The 24,268-nt window shown below is 34.8% G+C and overlaps 1 protein-coding gene across 8 annotated transcripts in view; it reads right to left on the reverse strand.

Moving 5' to 3' along the window:
* Phip (pleckstrin homology domain interacting protein) overlaps positions 1–24,268 on the reverse strand; it is a 115,510-nt gene that overhangs the window by 20,838 nt on the left and 70,404 nt on the right. For 5 of the 8 annotated variants that reach the window (XM_030244738.1, XM_006511565.4, NM_001081216.1 and 2 more), the window contains 13 exons: positions 22,791–22,928; positions 21,695–21,878; positions 19,945–20,062; positions 18,653–18,793; positions 16,128–16,204; positions 13,626–13,857; positions 9,026–9,145; positions 7,238–7,345; positions 6,529–6,653; positions 6,327–6,409; positions 3,365–3,476; positions 3,118–3,179; positions 518–673 (listed from right to left, as the gene is read on the reverse strand). In XM_030244738.1, the coding sequence (XP_030100598.1) occupies positions 518–673; positions 3,118–3,179; positions 3,365–3,476; positions 6,327–6,409; positions 6,529–6,653; positions 7,238–7,345; positions 9,026–9,145; positions 13,626–13,857; positions 16,128–16,204; positions 18,653–18,793; positions 19,945–20,062; positions 21,695–21,878; positions 22,791–22,928 (1,656 nt within the window). The remainder of the gene's footprint in view (positions 1–517; positions 674–3,117; positions 3,180–3,364; positions 3,477–6,326; positions 6,410–6,528; positions 6,654–7,237; positions 7,346–9,025; positions 9,146–13,625; positions 13,858–16,127; positions 16,205–18,652; positions 18,794–19,944; positions 20,063–21,694; positions 21,879–22,790; positions 22,929–24,268) is intronic. The other 3 variants (XM_006511564.4, XM_030244740.1, XM_030244736.1) reach the window with 1 other exon arrangement.

Raw genomic sequence — 24,268 nt, forward strand, 5'->3', positions numbered from 1 at the left:
ATACAGCTCAGGGGTAGTGTTTGCTTGTATAAAGCCTTCAGTCTGATCCTTGGCACCATAAGAGAAAAAGAAAAAGCCAAAAAACAAAACTTCTGCATACAACATTATGCCCAGGATCTTCAGGTCTTACTCCTATTTTTTTGAATTATCACCCTATGCCATGTTAAGCTGATTCTGGACTGCTAGTCTATACTGTAAATACCATAACGATCTCCAGTTACCTCAAAAGCACAGAGTGCAGACAAGCAAACGTTATTGTCAGTTTACTTGTATTTTCACAAGCCAGGAAAATGAGATCATATTCCAGTTCTTTCCCTTTAAAGACCTATGCATGTGTCACGTGATGAGAAAACAAGGATAGCTATCCAAGTAATTAAATACAACTTTGCACTACCTTCCTCCTTCAGTTCCTATCAAGTCTGTTGAGTGTAAGAAGCTTTAAAAATATGGCAGACTCCTAAACTTTTGCTACAGGAAAGTTCATGTAACTTAGAAGGATTTTCTATTACTTATTTACCTAGTGTCATCAGCTGATTTATTCCTCCAACAATTCTTTCACATTCTTCATCCCTGGGATTGGCTCCCCATTCTCCATCAAGAGGTTTATAAATTAGCGACCTACATTCAACATCAGTTAAAGGAACACTGGTACCCAGTTCTTCTGGAAAGACAGCTGGAATGCAGATAGAGAAACCCATCAATGAACATATGTAGTAAGTAGTGATGAGTTTTCCTTCAGAAATAATTGATGTTTAAAAATTACAATTTTCATAATGGGAAAATGTTTTAAATACAAATAAAACGCATCTCAAAAAGCATATTATTTAAAACTAAATGATTCTTTATACGTAGTAAGTGTACTACACTCCAGTTATACCTGGAAAAGAACATTTGAATTTTTAATCCATCCCATAACTCAACTATCATTCATTTTAATAAAATATACAGTTAAAATGAACTGATGAAAATTTCAATAATATTTTAATCAAATTCCAAATTTTCTAACAGAAACAAAAAAATTATGAATGCCAAGCAAGAGGAAGTTTTAGGTCTTCCATTTCTGAAGTAATGGTTTCATGTCTACATCTTTAACACTGTACATAAAAAAAATTTCAAGTAGTGTTGAGAAAGAGTCTACAAACACACCAGGTTATTTATTTCCTTTAAATTAACTACAACAGAATCCAAACACTGCATGCAATCAAAATAACTATGTGTATATGTATGTGTACTCAAATAAAAAAATTTCATCAGAATCATCAATGGATGTACAAAGAGGCATTAAAATAATTAGTATCATCAGGGCTTTAAAAAGAAAAACTAGCAACAGTACAACAAAGCCAACTTAATTTCTTTATTAGGCAAATTATGAGCTCACAGCAATTGAATTGCACCAAATTTAAACACAAGATTTAAACTCATAAAGGTAGACAAAACAAGAAGCCAGGAGATGTCACGGGTTGATAATGATATTTTCTAATTTTCAGTATTTCTACTTGAGCAATGAAAGGAAAATGTTCACTATTAGTATTAAATGACCAACATCATCAACAGGAATACTGTTTTAATTTAAAAATTTCTTGACTGAGTTCACTTCCTATTTAATATTTATAATTACCATATGTGGCAGCAAGGTAGAAGATCAAGAGCACTTTTTACATTACATATTTATTTATTTTATGTGTATGGGTGTTTTGCCTAAATGTATGTCTGTGTACCAAGTATGTGCCTGGTGCCTAGAGGGATCAGAGGAGAGGGTTGGAGTTCCTAGAGGCAGATTTACAGATGGTTCTGAGTTGCTGTGTGGGAGTTGGGAATCAAAACCAAGTCTTCTGGAAGAGAGCCCAGTGATTCTGACTGCTGAGCCATCTTCTCCAGTTCCCCTTTCTGTTTCTTTCTTTGTTTTGTTTTGTTTTGTCTTGTTTTGAGAAAAGGTTTCACTATGTAGCCCAAACTGGTCAGGAAATTACTATGTAGATGAGTCTGGCCTTAAACTTGAGGCATCTCTCTAGTAATTTTTTACAGTACATAAATTACTCAAAAATCTCACTTATAAATGTCTATTTCTATTATGTTAAAATGATTTTTTCTTGTTTTTTTTTTTTAATCTCTACCTGAGGATATAGGCATATATCATTTAAAAATCTAAGCAACACAGAATGTAAAGGATTCTAATATAAATAATAATTTATAATCTACAATATGCCACTTACAAACCTTTTGGGCATGGATAACTATGTCCTACTTTTAAAAACTTGAAACAAAACCTGATAATCAAGAGAAAACTATAATCACCATGCTTCAACGATATTCACTCTTCCAGAATCAGAAATATGTCCTAACTCACCTTCCCAGGGCTAACTCTCCAACCCCAGTTACCCTAGCCATTGAACATGTAATGGAAGAGGAGTCCTAAGAAAGTGATTCTTGGACTTGGGAACTAGTACATACAAAGTGGCAAGACAAAGCCATACTTCCAGTTAGAAGCTATAGCCCTTAAAGACTATTTGTTAATGTTACAAAAATGATTTAGGACTCTCCCACCCATCAACGGAGAATGAATAATAAAATGACTATCTATTTAGTTATAATATATTAATTTCAATCTCTCTTTTAAGCTATAGGCTCCAGACAGACAAGGACTGTCAAAATGTTCACTGTTGAACCTTCTCTAATTTTATACTCAACAGGTTTACAATTAATACTTTTGTTAAATGTTTTCTATTAGCTGGTCACAATAAACTTAAAGGATATCAAGGGTTTTACTTTGTTGAATCAAGTTCTTAATATGCAACCCTAGGTTATGGTAACTTCTTGCCTTTGCGTCAAAAATGCTAGGATTCAACTCAAGCAATAAATTAGCTTTCTTATTTAAAAAAAAAAAAGTAAATTTTGGGCTGAAGAGATGGCTCAGAGGGCAAAAGTATATCCCACAAGACCTAATGACCCAGTACAACCTTGGGACACAAGAAAGAAGAGAACTAGCTCTTGCAAACTGCCCCACTACGTATATGGCCATACACATATCACACACAAACACAAACACATGCACGGAAAATGTAAAACAAAAGAACCCTAATTCCATAAGGTTTAAGCAACGAGCCTAACAATACTTACCATTATTAGGTATTAATTCCATATCCCAAGGACTCATCTTTTCTGTATCTCCATTGTCCCAACTTTAAGAAAGCAAAAATTTTCCATTAAAAGGTCAGAAAATGACAATACAAAAATATTTATGAAAATCATATTAAACAAATAATTGACTCAGTATTAAAATGAAGTATCTTGACATCTTTACTAATAGACCAGAAAAAAATTTAAACCCTGGTCTAACTGAAAATACAACCAATTATTTTCTTACCATACATTATAACACTGAAACAAACTATCAGGGTACTCAGGTTGAAGAGGCTCTTGACTTTCAATTGTTCCAAACCACCAGGCATCATCTATGACAGATCTGAAGCGGTCACCTGAAAAATAACAGAACCAGCCTGTCTCATCCATCAAATTGGTATGTCCTGTCACATTGGTTAACTGCCTTTCCTAAAATGTATCTCCCTAAGATTCTTACACTGGGTGATTTCACAAGGCAAATGGTAAACCATATATTTAAAAAAAAGTCAGGAAAATTAGCACACATATCTAAAATATAACTTCCATTATTTCTTATACTTGATCATTTTTGCAAATGCAGCATTTAAAAATCATCATTCAGGCTATGTCTACACTTCTCATATTTACTCTGGGTTACTTCTGACTAGACATAGCTATAGTTTATTTTTTTTATTCCCCACAAATAATCATCAAGATTTCAGATTGATCATCTCCATCATCCTTACAGTGTATTACACACTCACTCTTCCTTCCTTTCTAAAGGGCAACAACAGAAGAAAGAGTGAAAACTGTCAAGCTTCGTAGAAAAAGAAAACATGCCTTTTGTCTATTCTTTATCCAACTGCTATGCTTCTATTACTAAACTGCTCATGATAAATAAACACTCTAGTAAGCTCCAAGAGTCACGCCTGTTTGGAATGTCAGTCTTGTCAGTTTCCAGCTGCATATGAAAACTGCAAAGTACCTTTTGCTTTGTGAAGGGTTTTCCTTTCATGTGTCCCTGTACTAACTAAATCTCCTCTTAGCATGGGCAAAAGTCTAAAAGAAGTGGTTGTAACTGAATATATTAGTTGGTTTTCAACTGTCTTTATCTACTTAATAGTGGTATCATCTATATTAGAATAAGTAGTGTCTTATATGAAGGTACTTTTTCATTTTTAACAGATAAGTTAAGATTAATGAATTAGTTTGCCCACTAATCAATCAGTTATCTTCAAGAAAAGTTTTCTCATGTTTAAAAAAAGATTTAGAAATTTATGCAGATATGCGTAAAATAACATAGCTGCATTAAATCAGAAAAACAAGGTAAAGTATCTTTTAAAATAGAATTCTTTAGAATTAGAATTAAAAGAAAATCTTTGTAAAGTATTATTGATTTTGACTGGGTATTGAGCGGGAGCCATATAAACCATCAAGTCTGTCATTGTTCCTGAGATGCATACTGGTGATAGTGAGCTGAGAGACAAGCTATTTTACAAGACTGAGTACTAACAGCATTTTTAACTCTTCCCAGAACATTACTGAAAGCATGACTTAAACAGACCAATTTCTTAGGACTCTCCAAGACTGACAAGCTTTGCCCCACAGTCAATCAGAGACTGCAAATGCATCTGACCACAACGGACAGCTCAGTCAGTCAGGTTAACAATGCGGAGCACCAGTCAGAGCTAACCGTCAAATATTCCTGGTAATATTAAGTGGCACACATATTATTACAAAAATGAAAGTACAACAGACTACGAAGACATAATAATGTACTAAAATAGAAAAATTGATAAGATAAATAAATGAAAAATGTACTGATGTTTATTCACTCAAAATGAATGATTCAAAATTATTCTAATTTACTTTCCACTTTGTCATACAATATTGCTTTATTTCAATAAAACAGTATATAAGAGAAACATGTGCTGCTTTTATTTTAGATTGTTTCTATCTTGATTGTAAATATAGTTTACTACTAGTCAAATGTATTACAATTGTTTCCTGAAATCTATTTTCCTCAAATAATTTTAAATATTCAATTTTCATGTTCTTTATGCATTTAGATTAACTATAAACGAATTGTAAAAAGCACGTTTCAATATAATTTTAATACTAATTTCTTTTTTTATAATGTAAATGTAACTCTCCTCTTCTTAAGCCTTCCTTCTTGGTGATGCTATCTCTGGAAACTCCTATTTCCTAGACATCCCTTTACACTTTTCCACTGCTCATCTTTTGTTTCTTTTCTTTTTTTTTTTTTTTTTAAAGATTCATTCATTTAATGTATATGAATGAGTACACTGTTGCTGTCTTCAGACACACCAGAAGAGGGCATCGGATCCCATTACAGATGGTTGTGAGGCCCCATGTGGTTGCTGGGAATTGAACTCAGGACCTCTGCAAGAGCAGTCAGTGCTCTTAACTGCTGAGCCATCTCTCCAGCCCCATCTTTTGTTTCTTAAGAAGATGTCACACTTCTGTTTTACCTCATACCCTCTGATTCTAACATTTTAAAAGTGACTCTTTCAGGTAAGCAAACAAAATACTCACTTTCATTATGAAATATTAACGCATGTGTATCATTATATTTCATTTTTATGTACGATCCTATCTGCTTCCTTCTCCCACTTAAAACTAAGTTTTGCCAAAATTAATGAAGAAAAGCAACATGCCAAAAGCACTGGGAAAAAAAGCTCACTATACCAACTGATATGATTTGCTAAGCTATGCCATTTACAGTATACTCTAACATAGCAAAGAGTGGGTTTGTTTAAATTAAGAACTACTCAATGAATACACGTCTACTTGTATACTTTAAATAGCTTAAAAGCATAGGATTTCACACTTTCAGACAGTTATGAATAATAAAATAATTTTAATGTTAGCCCAAGTTCAAAACTCAAATTCATGATGTTATATCACCTTTGTCCTCAAACATAATTGCTATTATCAATATTACTTGGTAAGTTTTAAATTCAAAACATAAAAACAGCTCAGAGAAAAAAACATTCTAAAATAACTCTGTAATGGTTAAGCAAATGGATCAGAAAACGTTTAACCAGCTCGAATTATTTTCATTCTCAAAACTTAAAAAGGGCATATTTTTCTATTAGCATGCTTACAAATGATTAAAAAGGTGTTTGCAATTATGCTAAATAGTAAATCATTTATAAAGCAAAGGGTAAAATATGTACATCACCTATGGCGTCTTAATTACCTACCTATATTCCATCGTCTATACTTTGCATCATCAAATTGTTGTCTCAAGACTAGAAAATCTATGACGTCAGGCATATCATGGTATCTATTACAAACAGAAACAGACAAATTAGGTCACACATCTACAGTATCTAAGATATGTTCAAATTTATCTTGAAAAATACTCCAACACTATCAAAGCTCTGCCTTGATAGCAGTTCTTACTTCATGGTAAATGATCCACCGGTCAGTTTGCCAGTATCAGGATCTAGAAAAGCAAGTTTAAGGCAGCAAAGGGTAGGCAACCCCACTTCATACTTTATACCAACAATTTTCATTAGTTCTTGTTCCTACAATACAAAAAACAAGACATTATCTCTGCAGAACAAAGTGTGTGCTTCTGAGGCAAGCGGTAGATGCCTCGCGTCTCTTCTCCATCACTGACTGTTTTACTTATTGAAACAAGAGCCTCTTACTGAACCTGTAACTTGCCAGTTTGGCTAGTCTGACCAGCCTGACCTAGTCGCTGTCTGTGTCTCCCAAATGCTGAACTGAGGATATAAAAGGGCACAAACAACAGACACCCATTCTATATTACAGGGGTCCTGAAGACCTGAACTCTGAACTCTGGTCTACACAACTTTCTTTTTTTCTTTTTTTTTCCCCTCTGTGTAGCCCTGGCTGTCCTGGAACTCACTCTGTAGACCAGGCTGGCCTCAAACTCAGAAATCCGCCTGCCTCTGCCTCCCAAGTGCTGGGACTAAAGGTGTGCGCCACCACTGCCCGGCAATCTTTACACTTTCATGGAAGCATATTACCTTCTGAACTCTTATTCCCCAGCCCCAGTTTCTTACAGTCAAAGAGTAAACCTTCACACAACTTCTCTAATAATGCAAAAAATATATTTTACATTAAAAAATATGCCAATATTTACCCTTAGTTCCATCTTATGCCATGGCTGCTTTTTAGGATTGATACTATAAATTTTATTTTTCCGGGCCATTTCAACATATGCTTCATGCCCTTGTCGAAAATAATAAACCTAAAAAATAAGTAAATAAATAAATAAACAAACAAGTAAAAAATAAAAAATTAAAGAAAAAGTAAAGGTGGAAGACACTACTTACATTGAACAGAAAATCTAATTTAGAGATTACAAAGAAAGTCTTACAATGGAAGTTTTAAATATTATTCCAAGTTTTCTTAAAGCCTCTTAAACAAAACAGAAGTGCTCTAATTAAAAACTCCCCTGTGTATATATATATAGAAAATTAAATGTGCAGAAGTTTTGTTTTTATTTTATTTTATTTTTGAATTTAAAGTATGTTAATCCATACAGTGTACCCCCCCCCACACACACACACACAAATGATTATAACCAGGTGAGTTTAAATTTATGGTCACAATCTTTTTAAATCACATATCTCTACATATGTAGAAAACTTTTGAAATCAAACATGTAATTTTCATATATATATATTTTTTTTATGTAGCTTAATTCTTAATCTGTAAATCTTAAGTGGATGTATTCATCTCTATTTCAAGGATGAAACTTAACTCCTAGCTGGTGTCCTGCAGAACAGGTATTTGAATAATCTGCCACTACATACGAATATCATTATTAAAAATACATGTATTTAAATGTTGGGGGTGGGTCTGAGTTTTTTGCATGGATGCATGTGCACCATGTGCATGCCTAGAGCCTGCAGAGGTCAGAAAAGGCCATCAGGTTCCTCTGGACAGGATTCACAAACGGTTGTGAACAGACATGTGGGTCCTATAAATTCAACACAGGCTCTCTGTAAGAGCAACATGTGTTTTTAACTCTTGAACCAACTTTCCAGGCCAAAGAAGGTTATTTCAAAATGTGTTTAACTGATCAGTAATATCTTGGATAGTCACTATCCTACATTTTCCTCCTATTCACTACTGCTCCTGTTGCTTGAGATTTACTGCAGGTGTACAGTGCAGTCCCTGAGTTGGAGATCTGACGAGTGAAGGTTCAAGCGTCAGCGCCTAAAGACGAGCCAAACAGAAGCTAAACACAGCTGACCACCCTGAAGGTAGCGTTTTCATTTACTGCTATAAACTCTGTTAAGAACTGCCATTCCAAAGGTATATTCTCAGCTCCTAAAGTTTATGAGGCAAGAAGGCCCTTTAAATAAGTAAATCATACCTGACAGTTCCTAATTTATAATAATATTAATTACTAAGTGTTGAATAGGAAGCCTCTATTTAAATTATTTTTATAGCTACTATGTTGAATACTAGTAGGTAACGCTTCTTAAATATGCATTAGAAAATAAAGAGACATGGTTCTGAGAAATTCTGATACAAAGTCTTAAATTAATTGCAAATTCTTTTTAGTTTGAGACAGGCCTCCTTTACAAGGCGACTGAGTTCCAGGCCAGCCAGTGCTACACAGAAAAACCTTGTCTTGAAGGACCAGAAATGGGGTAAAAAAAAATCCAGTCTTTTCAAAATATTTAAAGTTATGGTTTATACTTAATATTATTACATATTTATAGATGTCCTGAGGAGTATTAGTACTAGATCTTTGGTTGTCCTTTTCCAATACTCTGTTATAAATATTTAGAATGATATATATTTTTTAAAGGAACTTGATGCAATATTCTACAAATACAGTTTCAAAACCTATAAAAATATTCAGGTTACTACTTGAAAAAAATCTTAAACTTTTAAAAGTAACATTTAAAAGTACCTCATCACCCATCTGTGGCACAAATGGACATCTCCTGGGAAGTGTGTCTGTAATCCAAGCTGAAGGCAACCACTCTTCTAACGTTAGGCCATTCTCAGTTAGTTCTCCTACAGCCAATCTCTGAGAAAGCATGCAACAGCATTAGTACTATCTTCAAACACAAGGAAATAAATCTGTGCAAAAATTTTACTCTCCAGTATTAAAACCTTTTACTAGAAAAGCAGCAGAAGTGACGAAAGTTATTCAGCTTTTCCTAATCACTGATGGAGGGCTAGAGACAAAAGCAAAACGTATATTCTTTACAAAACTCTCAAAAGACATCCTAACAGACAAAACTAAAAACTCTTCTAGCCCCCCCCCCCTTACAAAACAGTCATCTTATAAAAAGTACACATAGCAAATTAAAATGTGCCCGATGGTCTTAAAATCCTAGCCGTAGTGTAGCAATACTAACTAACTAAGACTCTATCCTATGGGTTAAGTAATAGCAAGGATCCAGAAAGCTAACTGCTTTCATGACAGCTACACACTGGACACTACACTTCTAAACAACCTAACAACAGTCTCATTCATTCACTCACATTTATTCTTTCTCTCACTTTGCCACTGTCACTCACTCTAGTTCTTTTAGATGTGTAGCCCAGATTGGCTTCAAACTCTTTATATAGTGGAGGCTGATCTTGAATTCTTATTCATCCTTCCTTCCAAACTTCATTAACTGCTGGGATACAGAGCAACCTCTCTTACTAAAACTAGTCATTTCATTCTTTGACTCATTTATGCTTGTCCCAAAACAACACACACAGACACACACACAGACAATCATCTTTCCTGAAAGGAGTACTGCAAACAGGTTTTTTACTTTTTAACTCCTACGGATTAAAAAACAACAGTAAAATAAAACTATACTCCCTCTGGAGTAAAATTCAGTTTTACTAGTCACCTGGCCACCAACAAGTAATCTGATGATAATAGCCTTTATGGTATTACCTTACATGAATGGAAATGAATATAATCGTCATCTTCATCATAATAAACCCTCTGAAACCTAACATTACTTATGCAAGAGATATAAAATGTGGCTGAGCAGATTTACTGATGGTTTTGGTGCTGTTGGGTTTTTTGGGTTTTTTTTTTTTTTAAGCAAATTACCTCTGAACTAATAAAAAATTAAGCTGCACCCTAAAGTACAGCTCAATCGCTTTGCATGGGTTTGCTATCATCCAAAAGAGGCATCACCCAGACAGCCAAGTATACCACTTGCAGGAGACAGGCCCAAGAGTATTTCACAGCACACAGTTTCCTGGATCTCTTCCTATTGCTCACATGGCATTTTTAATTTAATGCCTCAGGAGTGCTCTCACACCTTGAGAACACAGGACAAACAAAAGACTTTGAGATGATTTCACTGAAATGACAGGCTGAAAAGTATTAAGAGCTGACATATTTTAAAAGGATGACTGAATATATAAATATGTATGTATGTATGAATGGGAACAGCAAATGGTCCACAGTCAAAGAATACAATTTACTGAGTGTTTTATTAAGTTTTTCTGAAACATAGGCACCCACATTTTTGTACATCATACAAGGCTGCTTTCAGGCTATAATGGTAGAATAGCTATTCTATTCTTTTAGAAAACGTAATTATCTTTATAGCATTGAAAAGTGTTATGCAAGCTGCCAACCCCAGAAACAACCAACATTCCTATCCAGCTGGGACACCTATGGACCATACAACCAACATCTCCAAATACCCCTAAAGGTACAACAGTAGTGCTCATTATCTTGGCAGTAGCCAACAGCTGTCAAATTAGGTACACTCAATAGAATGCCTGCTGCAAGACTGTCTTTCTTAGAAGTAACAGAGAAGTTAACAATGTTTCACCAGCAATTCTGGCAGAGAACTACTTGCAACTAAAGAATGTTGAGAGCATGACTCCAAGGAATGAGGCTCCTAACTTATCATGAAAGTACTCATATATATGAGTGGGTGATCAGTCTCAAACTCATATGTATATATGAGCAGCACTAAATGGCATCCTTAGATTTTATGTTTATGCATTTTTTGTTTATATGAGTACACACACAGATGTACACACACCAACACACACTTGCACGCACGCATGCACACAAAGAGACAATGAAATTGAAATGGGGGGCGGTTTAAGGACAAAAGAAAAGGTCCTCTGGGATGAAGTGGGTAGAAACAAAAGGACAGGGTAGAGTAAAACAACTCTAAGTAACTCAGCTCAGTATGCAAACAACTGACCTGGTCAAACAACAGTCAAATGCTAAATATGTTTTGAAGGCAGGTCATAGTTCCAAGGCAGATTATATGTTCAAGTAATAGAAAATACTAAATATTACTTAAGAGTAAGAGATGGAGTTATGGTCACTATCGTGAGGAGAGCTAAAGTAGAGCAAAGTTGTAGTAGGCACTTGGAAAATAAGATTTGTGAAGAGCTACATTGGACAGTGGAGACACACATCCCACTCAGTAGGCAGAGACAGGCCGATCCCTGTGAGTTCCAGGCCAGCCAGGGATACATAGAGAAACCCTGTCTTAAGAAAGAGGAGGAAAAAAAGATTTGTAAGATTTGAGACACATTATTAAGTCAGGTGATACCTAAGTAGTTATGTAAATCACAAATGTTTATCAATAAATTAGACCCAGCAACTGTTTGGGGCATTATATTACCTACCCCTCCCAGCCATGTCAAATGCTGAAAGTTTGCCTGCTAGTGTGTGGTGTTATAGGAGGGCTAAAACTTGCAGAAGGTAGTATCTAATGGAAGAAAACTATTGCTGAGGACTTGGTTTGGGTGAGGGCATGGACAGGACACTGCGATCCCAGTTCCTTCTCATTCCCACTCACAATGAGGTGAGCACACATTCCCAAGAATCTAATTAATACAGACCACCAAAGAATTTCTTCTAGAAAATTTCTTAACAGTTTTATACATTGAGGTTGTAAGCAAAGTGTTATTTTATAAAGGTTATGCTAATAAAGAGAAAAAATGTTTAAATTTTAACTCAAGTATAACATATTACTTGTACCAGTCAATTATTTCTCCCAATAAAGAAAGTGTCAATGTTGACAGGAATGGAGTCTTTCAGAAGGCAGAATTGTACACTAAATAGGAATAACTAAACTTGTAACTAAGATTCTAGTATCACACTGAATCCTAAGAACACACTTCAAGACCCACTGATACTAGGGGAACCTTAAGGACTTGGTTGAAGCATACTTTTGTCACAGAATGAAAGGAAGATAGGTAAAAAGAACCATCATTTCATTATAAACCCAAATTACAGCAATTTATGATTCAACCAGTAAAAGTCCAACAGTTAACCTGCATATATTCTTATAATTTTCAAAGCTTCTTGAGAATAAAGAGCCAGAGCATAGTAGTAAATTCTACAAATAACATATTTACTTCTAAAGAAAGTAAAAAAAAATAAAAAATAAAAAATTTGGCAAGGGGTGGTGTTGGTGGAAGTTGGGAACAGCAGAGTCTTTCTATGTAGTCTTGGTTACCCTGGAATTTGGTAGGTAGGCTAGGCTGGATGCAAACTTGCCTGCCTCTGCCTCCCAAAAGCTGAATTAAAAACATGCATCAGCCCACTTAGCTAAGAAAAGGTAAACATGTATTTTTAAAACTTTTTCTATTTACCAAAATGTCTATACACTATTGTATTATTGTCTTTAAATTAAAAAAAAATTATTATGTGTATGTGAGTGCATGTGCCATGGTATATTAGCAAAAATCAATTCTCATGTTCTACCACCTCAGAGGCAGGGATAAAATTAAAGTAGTCAGCCTTGGTTGGTAACAAGTACCTTCCCTCACCTGGTATTTTCCTCCACTAACGTCTCCATGAGCCCTCTCCCAGATCCTTATTACAGTAGTTCATACAGCAGAGACATATATGCATTTACCTCAGAGGAAAAAAGTTATAAGCTGTCATACTCTAATTTGCTGGATTAAAATTTTCAGCTTTATAAGGACAGGTTTTCTCTACTGTTTCCTTCTTTCTTCTCTCTACTCTCATTAATTAGCCAAACACATTACTAACTCAAAAAGTAAAAACTGAAGCGTTTGTATGCTATCTATATATTTAATGAAAACTTGCTATAAAAGGCTATTTGCCTCAATAACTGATTTGTATTTGCTTTATGGTCACTATGACACGTTTTGTCATGCATATTTCATGTGATGTACCCCTGCAACTTTTTCCTATTTATAGGATTAATAATTAGAATAGTTAATGTAACTATTTAGTAAATAAACTCTCATAAACTATTATTTTTCTTATGTAAATAAATCTCTCTCAGTGGATTTAAAAAATGTTTTTTAAATGAAATACGCAATCATTTATATACTATGGCAATGTTCTGAGTAAACATTCCTCAGTGTCAAACATGAAAGCACTTCTGTCAACATATTTCCGTGTACTTTACTAGTGCTTACTATATTCCTCTGAATTTTTTCGGTTAGTATTTGTCAATAAACCTCCATGTTTGTTGGATATTCACATTTATGCTTTGAATCATTTCTCCAGAAGAAAACACTTGATATAAAAATTGTAAATCAACCTTTTGTTTTCTTTCTTTGGGCTTTTTTTTCTTTGGTGATGTTGGTCCATCTTTTTCTTCATTTGCTTTTTTTCTTTCCTTTTTAATATGTTTTTGCTTCTGGTTTTCAGATTCTTCTTCTTCATCTGAACTACTTTCTGGTTTCTTGGTTTTATGCTTAGGAACTTTCTTTGGTGGCTGCAAGTTAATTCCAGCATCTGCTGTCCAATCAGAATAATCACTGGAGTAGTCACTAAGAGAAGAGAAGCGGCTTTTCAGTCTTACAGTCGGCTGGTTTTAAGACCATTTTTTTAGATAAATAGATAGACAGACAGACAGTCAATGAGTCAGAAAGATACAGGCATGAATGGTCTAAAAGATATTTCCTTATGCTAAACTCCCCTAATCTTCATATCTAAAAACAAATTTTGTAACTTTCATGGAAAAATAAACTTAAATAAAGAACTTAAGTAAATAATTTTAGGAAGCATGCTATTTGCAAATGTCATTAACTCTGCATATAAGAAATGAGGAACGGTATCACCTTATCAGTTGAAGTAGAAGTAGAAAGAGCCCTAAAGAACCAGCATGCATGTACCACAATAAGCAAGCAAGCATAGAGATTTCTTTTATGAGGGGACCTTAGAATTTTTTTTATTGGCATTTCAAATGTTATCCCTTTTCCAGGTTTCCCCCCTGGAAACTTCTTATCCCATCCCCCCTCCCCCTGCTTCTATGAGGGTGCTCCCCTACCCATTTCAGCCTCCCCACCTTGGCTTTCCCCTACACTGGGGCATAGAGCCTTTACAGGACCAAGGACCTCTCCTCCCACTGATGACAGACTAGGCCATCCTCTGCTACAGATGCAGCTGGAGCCATGAGTCCCTCCATGTGTACTCTTTGGTTAGTGGTTTAGTCCCAGGGAGCTTTGAGGGCATGGGGGGGGAAGAGGGATGGGGGGGATGGTTGATTGATATTGTTGTTCTTTCTATGGGGTTGCAAACCCCTTCAGCTCCTTTTCAGCACTTCTTTTGAAGTGATGATTGAAGCCTTTATAAATACTGAACTAGCCAAAGTATGAAGTTCTTTTCTATTTTTAAGGTGGGACCTCACTATATCTAACTGGCCTCCATCTCATAGAGACCCACCTGCCTCCGCCTCCAGATTACTGGACAGGCATGAACTAGCATCCCTGGCCTAAGGATAAAGTTCTTTTATCTATCTGCCTCTGCCTCCAAAGGGCTGGAATTAAAGGGGCACAACACCAACACTCAGCAAGGATGAAGTTTTTAACCCAGTAGGAACTCTTTCAGTAAGCAAATACTGAACTGGCAGGTGAAAAGTGTACCTAGACAGTCGGAAGGTTGAACTCATAAACATAAAGATACTTAAACATGTAAAATCTTAGGATGTAAAATGAAGCAATTTCAGAACAAGTATGGCTCAGTGGTAGGACCACAATAATAACATTCAACCAAGACTGTTTTATCTGCTTTCCCATTAAGGAGAAAAATATAAGAAGACACAAACTGTCTTACTATCTGCCATATCTTTCCTGTATACCTTTACACAAATAGGTAGTCCTGATATGGTTCCCTCCATCTAGTTATATTGTCTTCTTTCTTAACTTTAGTATATTAGAGTACTTGCTTATTTTGCATAGATTTATCATTTTTAAATGTCTTAAAGGGATAGAAGTTCTACTTCCCAAGTACTAGATCAACCTATGTGCCACCATATATGATCTTTAAAATTGTTTAAAGACCGAAAAATAAAAGTTTTAAGCATGCTCTTCTGGTGTAAGTTCTCCTCAATTTATGAATATTTCAATCTCAAAACAGAAAAATATTAAGTACTATCTATAGACATTTGTATACCTTTATTAAGAGTCATTACTGAGGGTCAAGAAAGATTTTGATCTTAGAACTAATCAGAATCTTGTATTAAACTTACAGTACCCACTAATGTTTCCTTTGGAAATCTATTTTTAGGAATTGCTGAAACAGGAAAAAAAGAAAAATAAGGAAAAACTAATAACTTCCTTCCCCAAGGGTGTATCTCCACGGACCATTAAAACCTTGTTATGTAGCTAAAGCTATTAGGACTTTAAACATGTGCAATTCCAGCAGAAGTATTTGAAGGTTTTCTTGCTTGCACCATCAAAACAAAAAGTAGAAAATTTCTTTTCATCACTGGTAGAGAAAATTAGTAATGTCCTGCACATACAGCCATGTAAGAATAAAACTTCTTTACTTTTACAATCTGATGCTTACACATTCCTCAAAATCAGCAGTGAAGCCAGTTTATAAATGCTCCCTGTTAAATATAACTCTCAGAAACTCAGTAACAAGTACGCAGAACACTTAAAAACATTACAGATATAGTTGTAATCTTTTCCCATAAAGACTCATCAGGAAGAAAATCTAAATTTTGCTAACTAACAGAGTCTTCCTTTAACTGTGTACCCATTGTTTGGGGACAGACACAGAGGCACCTGGACAAGTAAAGTCTTTACACTTCTACCTGGAGCTGCCATCACTGTGCCATGCTCGCTCCTCTTCCTCAGAAGTCCCACCACTGACAGCAAGTACTTCACCTTCCTGTGAATACAAAGACAGATTTCATAAGCTACCACCTAAGAACAGTAGGAGATCAAACATCTGACTTAGGAGTAGAAAAACACAACTTTAGTATTTTTATTCAAAAAAGCTAAAACAAATATTTATACATATTATCTATTAATAATAGATTCAGAAGACATCTGAAATAATTGCCAGGTTTCATTTTATTGAATTGCCAGGTTTCATTTTATTGAATTTAATTTTTGTTTACTTTTATTTTTCAGAGCTAAGAACTGAACACAGGGTTCTGGACTTTATCTGCTGCCTTATGATTCCTATGTTCATCTTATCCAAGTCCTAGAACTATAGTTTTATACCAAAACAAAAGGCTTCACTGTTTAAAAAAAGAACAAATTAATGATGGACGACAAACTCTATAGTTAATATCTGAAACCTATTGAACATTTTTAAAAGCCAGGTTCTTTATAGATGGTTTCAGGATCTTAAAATTCGGTACATTTATATTTTACTCCCTATTAAAACAACTTTACAAATCAGGATATTCCATCTCTAGCCTTATTTTATCTAATTAGAGATGATTTAAAACAATAATAAAGCTACAAACTGTTTTTCCTCTTAGCAACAATGTGTGAAGGTATTTTTCTATGAGGCTATAATTTTTAATACAACTCTTACGTATCTTCTTTATATTAACAGCATGCTTCAACAGTAACAGTCCCCACGGTTACTAAAGTACTTTAAGTTCTTTCTTTGTGTTTGCCATGTATTACTGATCTCAATACAAGAAGTACAAGTTTTAAAAACTTACAGAAACTTGTTTGAAGCTGTGTAACTATTAAGACAAAAGGTTGAATTTGAACCTAAGTCATTGCAGTCCAAAACCCAGGCAATTTTCAGTAAGTATGACTCAGTTTTATTACCTTGTAGGCACACTGAAACCATCTGCAGAGCATATTACTCTTTACAACTTAAAATAACTGATTTTTTAAAAGTAATTTATTTTATGTGTTTAAGTTTAGTCTCATGTTTTCATGTGTAACACATATATGTCTGCTACCAGAAGATCAGAATCACGGAACTAACTGGAGTTACAGTTGGTTGTCAGCCTCCATGTGGATTCTGGGACCCAAGCCCAGGTCCTTTAGAAGAAAAAGTGCTTTTAATTGACGAGCCATCTTTCCAGAAACAAAATAATATTTTACTATTTACATTTTTAATTAAATATGATTATATTATCCCCTCATCCTCAGCCCCCAGCCCCTCTCATTGGCCTTTTTTTCTTTATTACTATTTGTTTGTTTGTTTATTTATTTATTGCAAATAAACGTGTAAGTGCAACCTGCTGAGTCTGTTCAGTGCTGTGTGTGTGTGTATGCTTTTAGGGAAGCAGTATTCCTACTTTGGTGTCTTAGTGAAGAATGTGAACTATATAACTATTCAAGTGTGTGCATAATGAATTAAGTAAAATCTATAAATGATAGTTGTTTTTGTACTTCATTTTTTTTCTTAAAGGGAATGAAAAGAAACAGAATTACTTTTAATTAATTTCTAAATCCAAAACATAAAAAGACAAAATATTTTACTCAAATTATCCATGCTTCTTATCCATGTTAATGACTATTTTCTATTAGCACACTCCAGTTTCTCTTAAAACAATTACTTAACTGCTTTAAAAGGATACTAAACTGGACTGAAACTTTCATGCCACTGCTGTAATTGTCAAAATACCCAAATTCCTAACCTAAAACACTGAACTGTAAGAGTACTTTCTAAAATTTTATATTTAAAAGAGAATTATAAATATCTCAAAAATAAAGTCCTGAATAAGACGGTGGTTGAGTAATAATTTTCTTTGCTTTAAAAATGTACAAATTAGTAAAAGCAAACATTTATAGAGAAATCTGTAAATAAGAAAAAGCAAATAAGAAAAAGTAAAAAGCTCTAAATTTCTACGGATAACACTCAACCTGCTTCTAACTACTGTGAGAGTGACACTAAGCCAGACCATCATAAGAGCAATTTAATAACTCAGCTTTAATACAAAAGGAACCTGCATTTAATTAATTTGTCACTATTAAACAGTTATATAGATATAAACTCCACACATCTTTGAACCTCAGAACTCTTACAGGATTTTCATTAACTAGTACTTTGTACTTAACATACTCTATTCACAAGGTATTATTCTAAAATTCTATCAAAGAAAACTAAGAATAATTAATCCATATGGACTATATTTTTTATAAATTTGAATGTATATATATGTATATGTATATATATATGTGTGTATATATATATATATATACATATACACATACATATATATATGTAGGTCTTTTTAAAAGAAAGAGATGGCTAGAATAAAACATAAAATACCATATCAAAATTATATTTAGTGAATGCAAACAATGAAAGTCATATTTAAGAAACAAGTTCAAGAGATCTGTGAATGTCCTAAGATCTTACATCTGAAGAACTAGTTCCGTTTTCTAGCTCCTCTAAGGGCCTGGGTGTTTCTTCCAGTGCAGATCTTGTACGGTAATTGTGCTGATTCGCTTGCTGCTTTTTAGAATCCCCAAGATCCAGGAAATGCTCATGAGCATGATTCTAGAATGAATAAAAATAAAATTTAATGATGATAGGCTTTAGGCCTTCTTGTTTAAAAGTTGTTATTATGGAAATTCACATATTTAAAATATCACTGAAATGGACTAATGTTACCAACTGAAATTCTTTCTGAAATTAATCTCAAAAAGTCATCTGGAAACTGAACATAGTGGCTCACTCCTTTAATCCCAGCATGCAAGAGGCAGAGGCAAGTGTATTTCTAAGCTCAAGGCCAGTCTTGCCTACATAAAAGAGGTCTATAGTGTTCTTAAACCTAATAACTTGTAGCTCTGACACTTTCCAGCTAAGCCAGAGAAAGGAAAACACAAGTCTTGCAAGGGCAGACTACCGAAATGCCAAAACAAAATCCTAGGGACGCTCTAGCAGTCTTTATTTTTTAAGGGTGTATTTGAAATGAGGGGGCAGCACATGTCTGTATGTGCACCGCATCACACGTATTCCTGGTGCCAGCAGAGGCCAGCAGAGGCTGCTTGACTCCCCTGACCCTGAGGACAATTTTGAGTAACTAAGCTCAGGCCCTACCACCTTGAGAGAAAAGAGCTATTCTTTTAAGCATACATCAGCAGACTCAATCAACAGATAAGGATAAAAGAGCAAAAAATTAGAGGAAAATAAGTCTTAGAATGTACAACTAGTGAAAGAGCTGAAAAATATTTTCCTTAGGTTGATTATAGTTTATTGAATATAAAATATACATAAAAGTTAGCATTTGGGGGCTGGAGAGATGGCTCAGCAGTTAAGAGCACTGACTGCTCTTCCAGAGGTTCTGACTTCAATTCCCAGCAACCACATGGTGACTCACAACCATCTGTAATGGGATCTGACGCCCTCTTCTGGTGTGTCTGAAGATTGTTACAACGTACTGCTATGTGTAAAATAAGTAAGTAATTCTTTAAAAAAAAAGTTGGCATTTGGAGAAAGGATATACTGAGAGATAGGAAATGCAAAAACCAAAAGTTTTAAGTGAGAAATCAAATAATCCAAATAAACAATCAGGAATTAACCATAATAACTTTTTCATTAATATTACTTTGCTTACAACATTAATGCTTATATTTTTAAGAGGAATCTTTTAAATAATCATTATACTTACCCCCATACTATTAAACGTTAAATTAATATTTATTTACCTTTGAGACAGTAAGTATTTTATTCTCTTTTGCAACAGTTAAGTGTTTCCTTTTCTCTTCTGATCTATAACTCTTTATTTCCTCTTCTCCCTTTGCAGTTCTCCATTCTTCTTGTCTACTAAAAGAGAATATTAAAAACCATAAGCATTAATCTACAATTTTATTAATGATTTCCTTTAAAATAAGTGTTAGCTCTTACACTAACAATGTAAAGTTAGTTCTGGTATTTTCTTTCTAGATGGAACATGTGGCTCAGAATATAACTAAAATACTAGGAAGAGACTTGTTTTGCTGTTCCCCTCATATCAAACTGTTTCTGCTCTGGTAATTATATATCGAATCAAGTTTTAAATACTGCAAAATTATAGCAAGACACCTTGGGCTTGTGCTAACACAATCCTGCATGTCAAACATGCAATCTATTTAACATCAGAGCCTTAAAGTAAAGCCACCAATTACTGAAGCACACATTAATTTTTCCAGTGACAAAGATCAGAACTACGACTCAAACGCAAAACCACATTCTATTCCAGACATTAATCAGTCCACGTTCTATTCCAGACTACTTTCTCAATACTGGGTCCCTCAAATTTTGTGATGGATGAAAGGGGGGGGGATCACAAACTTATATGAAAATCTATAGGCAATTTTAATGGTAAGGCTTCAGGGTAAGGCCGAGTTTTTACGCCCCCCGAGAAGCCATTGGTAGTTAATGGTTGCTGAGGAGGAGCTACTTTCTGCAGTGGTATGGTCACTGATCAACCGCCAGGATTCCTCTAAGTTACCTCTCACCTATGCTCACTTAAGCAAGTGTAAGTAAACTTACTGGGTCATCAAAACAAACTAATACCAAAAGTATAAGGGGAACAGTTGGACAAATGAAGGGAAAACCTAGAAGGAAGCATGAGAGGACAAAGGGTTAAAATAATCAGAACAATCACATATATATGGAACTGGCATAATGAGTCATTTAAAAAAAAAGATTATCATTTGCTAATAAGAGTAAATTTCCAACATACAACCGTTCAAGTCATATATGACAGTTGTCTAATAAAATACAAAAGAGTATTCCAGAGTGTCTGTGTCGTGCTATGTTGCTACAAAAAAAAAAAAAAAAAATGCACAAGCATAGCGGCTTTCTCTATACATACCCAGCATTTGGTGCTACAGTTACTACTTGAGATGATTTGATAGGTACACAGTGGTGTTTCATTGTGGCTCCCAGTTAAAGGAAGCACTATATGATGAACATGAGAACCTGAACTTGGATCTTCAGCACCAGCCTACTGACTGATGCCACAGCTTGAAAGCACCCTTATGCCCAGGAGAGCACACACCACACTAGTGAGTCCCTACAACTCACTGGTCAGGTAGCCTGCTCAATCAGTATCAATGAGTTCCAGGTTTGGTCAGTGACCCTGTGCTAAACATAAAGCACAAAATCACAGAGAAAGACAGCTGACATCCACAACTAAGCTCCACACATGCACACATAGGCATATTCATGCTCACACAGACAAAAGAACCATGTAAAATTTGAATTGGTCCTCAATTAAATATTTAGTGAACCTAATTTGTGACACACCCCTATCTCATACCATTTACACAGATCGTTATAGAAAAAATATTTAAAAATTCATTTTTGACAGTGATGACTAGCTAATAATACTTGCTTTAAAAAAATCATAAGGCTGAAAAGATATTTTCAACATTATTAGACAAAATGAAGGCAACTGATAATTCTCCTTACCTAGCCACACCAGCCGAGAGCTCAGGCACTACTACCCTCCGACTCCAAGCAACAAGATCTCGCTCTGTGGCTATTTCACTTCTCGGAGCATTGCTGTGCATCTGCCGTACACCTTCGATTTGGCCACTGCGCCTTAATCCTATATTTGGTGGTGAATGAACTTCGGAGGTAGAACTTACTGAGCCTAAATGAGGCGAAAATCAGGGTGATTAAGTTCTACTTAGACACTGGCCTCACTTAGCTTATAACCAAAAAAATAAAAAATAAAATAAAAACCCCACAGTTTCTTCCACATAAATCAAATAATTCAATTATCATTATCAGCAACAAAAAAGCACAGGCAAAAGCTTAATGAAAACAAAAATGTGGTCATTCAATTGATTAGATATAGTAATCATTCATAATTATGGAGTGTTAAGTTCATGTTCTGCAAATATGAAATCATTACTTAAAAAAAAAAAAAAAACTTGCTGGGCATGGTGGCGCATGTCTTTAATCCCAGCACTTGGGAGACAGAGGCAGGCAGATTTCTGAGTTCGAGGCCAGCCTGGTCTACAAAGTGAGTTCCAGGACAGCCAGGACTACACAGAAAACTCTGCCTCAAAATAAACAAACAAACAAACAAATAAAAATATTTTTTAAAAACTTGCTAAGTCTTTCAAGAGTTTAGAAAAACAAATATAAGGACATTTATGGCTCACACATTTAACTTTAAACATTAAATCTATGACAAGTAAGAGTAATGTACTAAAACTTTGACTTTATGATTTGAAAATGATATATTAAGCTGATTTTTCATGTTTTTCAGATTTACTGTAAGATCATTTTTCCTGTATGAATAAAGCAGTGGCTTTCATCCCCACACCGAGGGAATGGTGGTGGTGAACAGAATCCTATTCCTAATGTCTACTTAAGGAAATGGTGAAGTCTATACATACTTTAAAAATTCATCTGTAATACAGAATTTTGTAGATATTACTCAAAAACAATCATTTTGGTCGCCTGTTTCATTTTATAGATCTTCCATTTGCTTAGTCCCTTCTCCAGTGCTGGTAATTAGGACGACCTGAGCTTTTAAAGTGCAATCTCAGCTTACCTCTGTTCACACGGCTGGCATTACTAACACCTGCTTCACCCGAACGCCTCAGGTCCTGCTCCTGCTGCAGTCTTTGAATCATGCTGTCTAAAGGACTAATATCCTGGTTTGCTTGCTGGCTCAAAACTTGGTTCAATCCTATGTAATATTACAAAAAATACTAGTCAGTCTCACAGAAGTCAATAATTAAGCATGAATTTTACTTTGATAAAGATTTAAAATGACTCCCTATAAGTGACAGCAAACAAAGACAAGATACCCTCCACAACCCACTTTTAATTCACAGATGTAATGATGAGAAGGAGTGCGTATTTTGTGCTTATCATGACTCAAACATTCATAAACCTTATGGTAAACAAATTATGAGCACCATTATAAAATTTTTAAAAAGTTACACTCTAAGGTATATATCTAGGAAAAGGCCAAAGGACAGTTACCTACTTACACATTAATTTCTGAAAAGTGTCACACTGATTCAACAAACTCTTTGTTGTCTACTTTGTGTTTGAGACTATGCTAATATTAGAAATCCAGTAACAAATTGGAAGCATCAAGATCTTTGTCCTCTATCAAATTGCCTATCTTGATTGGGACAGTAAAACAATAAACCTGGAGAACAATGCAGATTTTGAAAGATGTAAAAGTTAGGTGACAAGAAAGGAAAAGAAACTAAAAAACAGAGATCCATGGAAAGTCAGAAGCCAGGGGACTTAGGTTAAGGAGGTGTGAGGCCCGCGTCAGGTTAGTGCTCAGACATGGAGGCTTTGCTGTACCTTAACAAACTACTCATTACCTCCTCCTACTCTCGCCAGTCATACAAATACACTTGACTTATGCCTTGGACTTGGAAATTTTACCATAAGGATACACATGATAAAGTTCTAACTCATTCTTCAAGTATCAACTATAATGATACTGTGAACATTTCCCAAAATTCCCTTGAAAGAACAGCCTGTTCCCCTCTTTAAGGTCTTTATCAATTTTCTATCTTAGTACTCAAGCAAATATGTACTATAAAACTAAGCTCATATTTTCTCCAATATATTTTCTGTTTTATTTCCTAAATCTAGCATAAATGCAAGCAGATAATGTTCAATCTTGGGGCTGGAGAGATAGCTCAGTGGCTTAAGGCTTGTGCTGGTCTTGTGAGGATTCTAGTTCAATTCCTAGCATCCACAGCAGGCAACTCACAACTACCTTTGTTAACTCCAGCTCCTTGGGGATTGGACACAGGCAATCACAAACACCAGTCCACTCTCCTTCATAAAGATAACTAAAAATAAAATCAATCTTTTTATGAAACTACTTCCATGAAAGTAACAAATGGAATAATTAACATTAGGTGTATATGTATGTAAGTAAAAGTCTGATCAGTTCAGAATTATAGGGTAGACATGAATTATAAAGAGAATACTCAAAGAATATTCTGAAATGAAATAGTAATAAAGAAAAAGCCAGGCTGTGGTAACACACACCTT

This window comes from Mus musculus, chromosome 9 (assembly GCF_000001635.26).
Source record: "Mus musculus strain C57BL/6J chromosome 9, GRCm38.p6 C57BL/6J".
Classification (NCBI taxonomy): domain Eukaryota; kingdom Metazoa; phylum Chordata; class Mammalia; order Rodentia; family Muridae; genus Mus; species Mus musculus.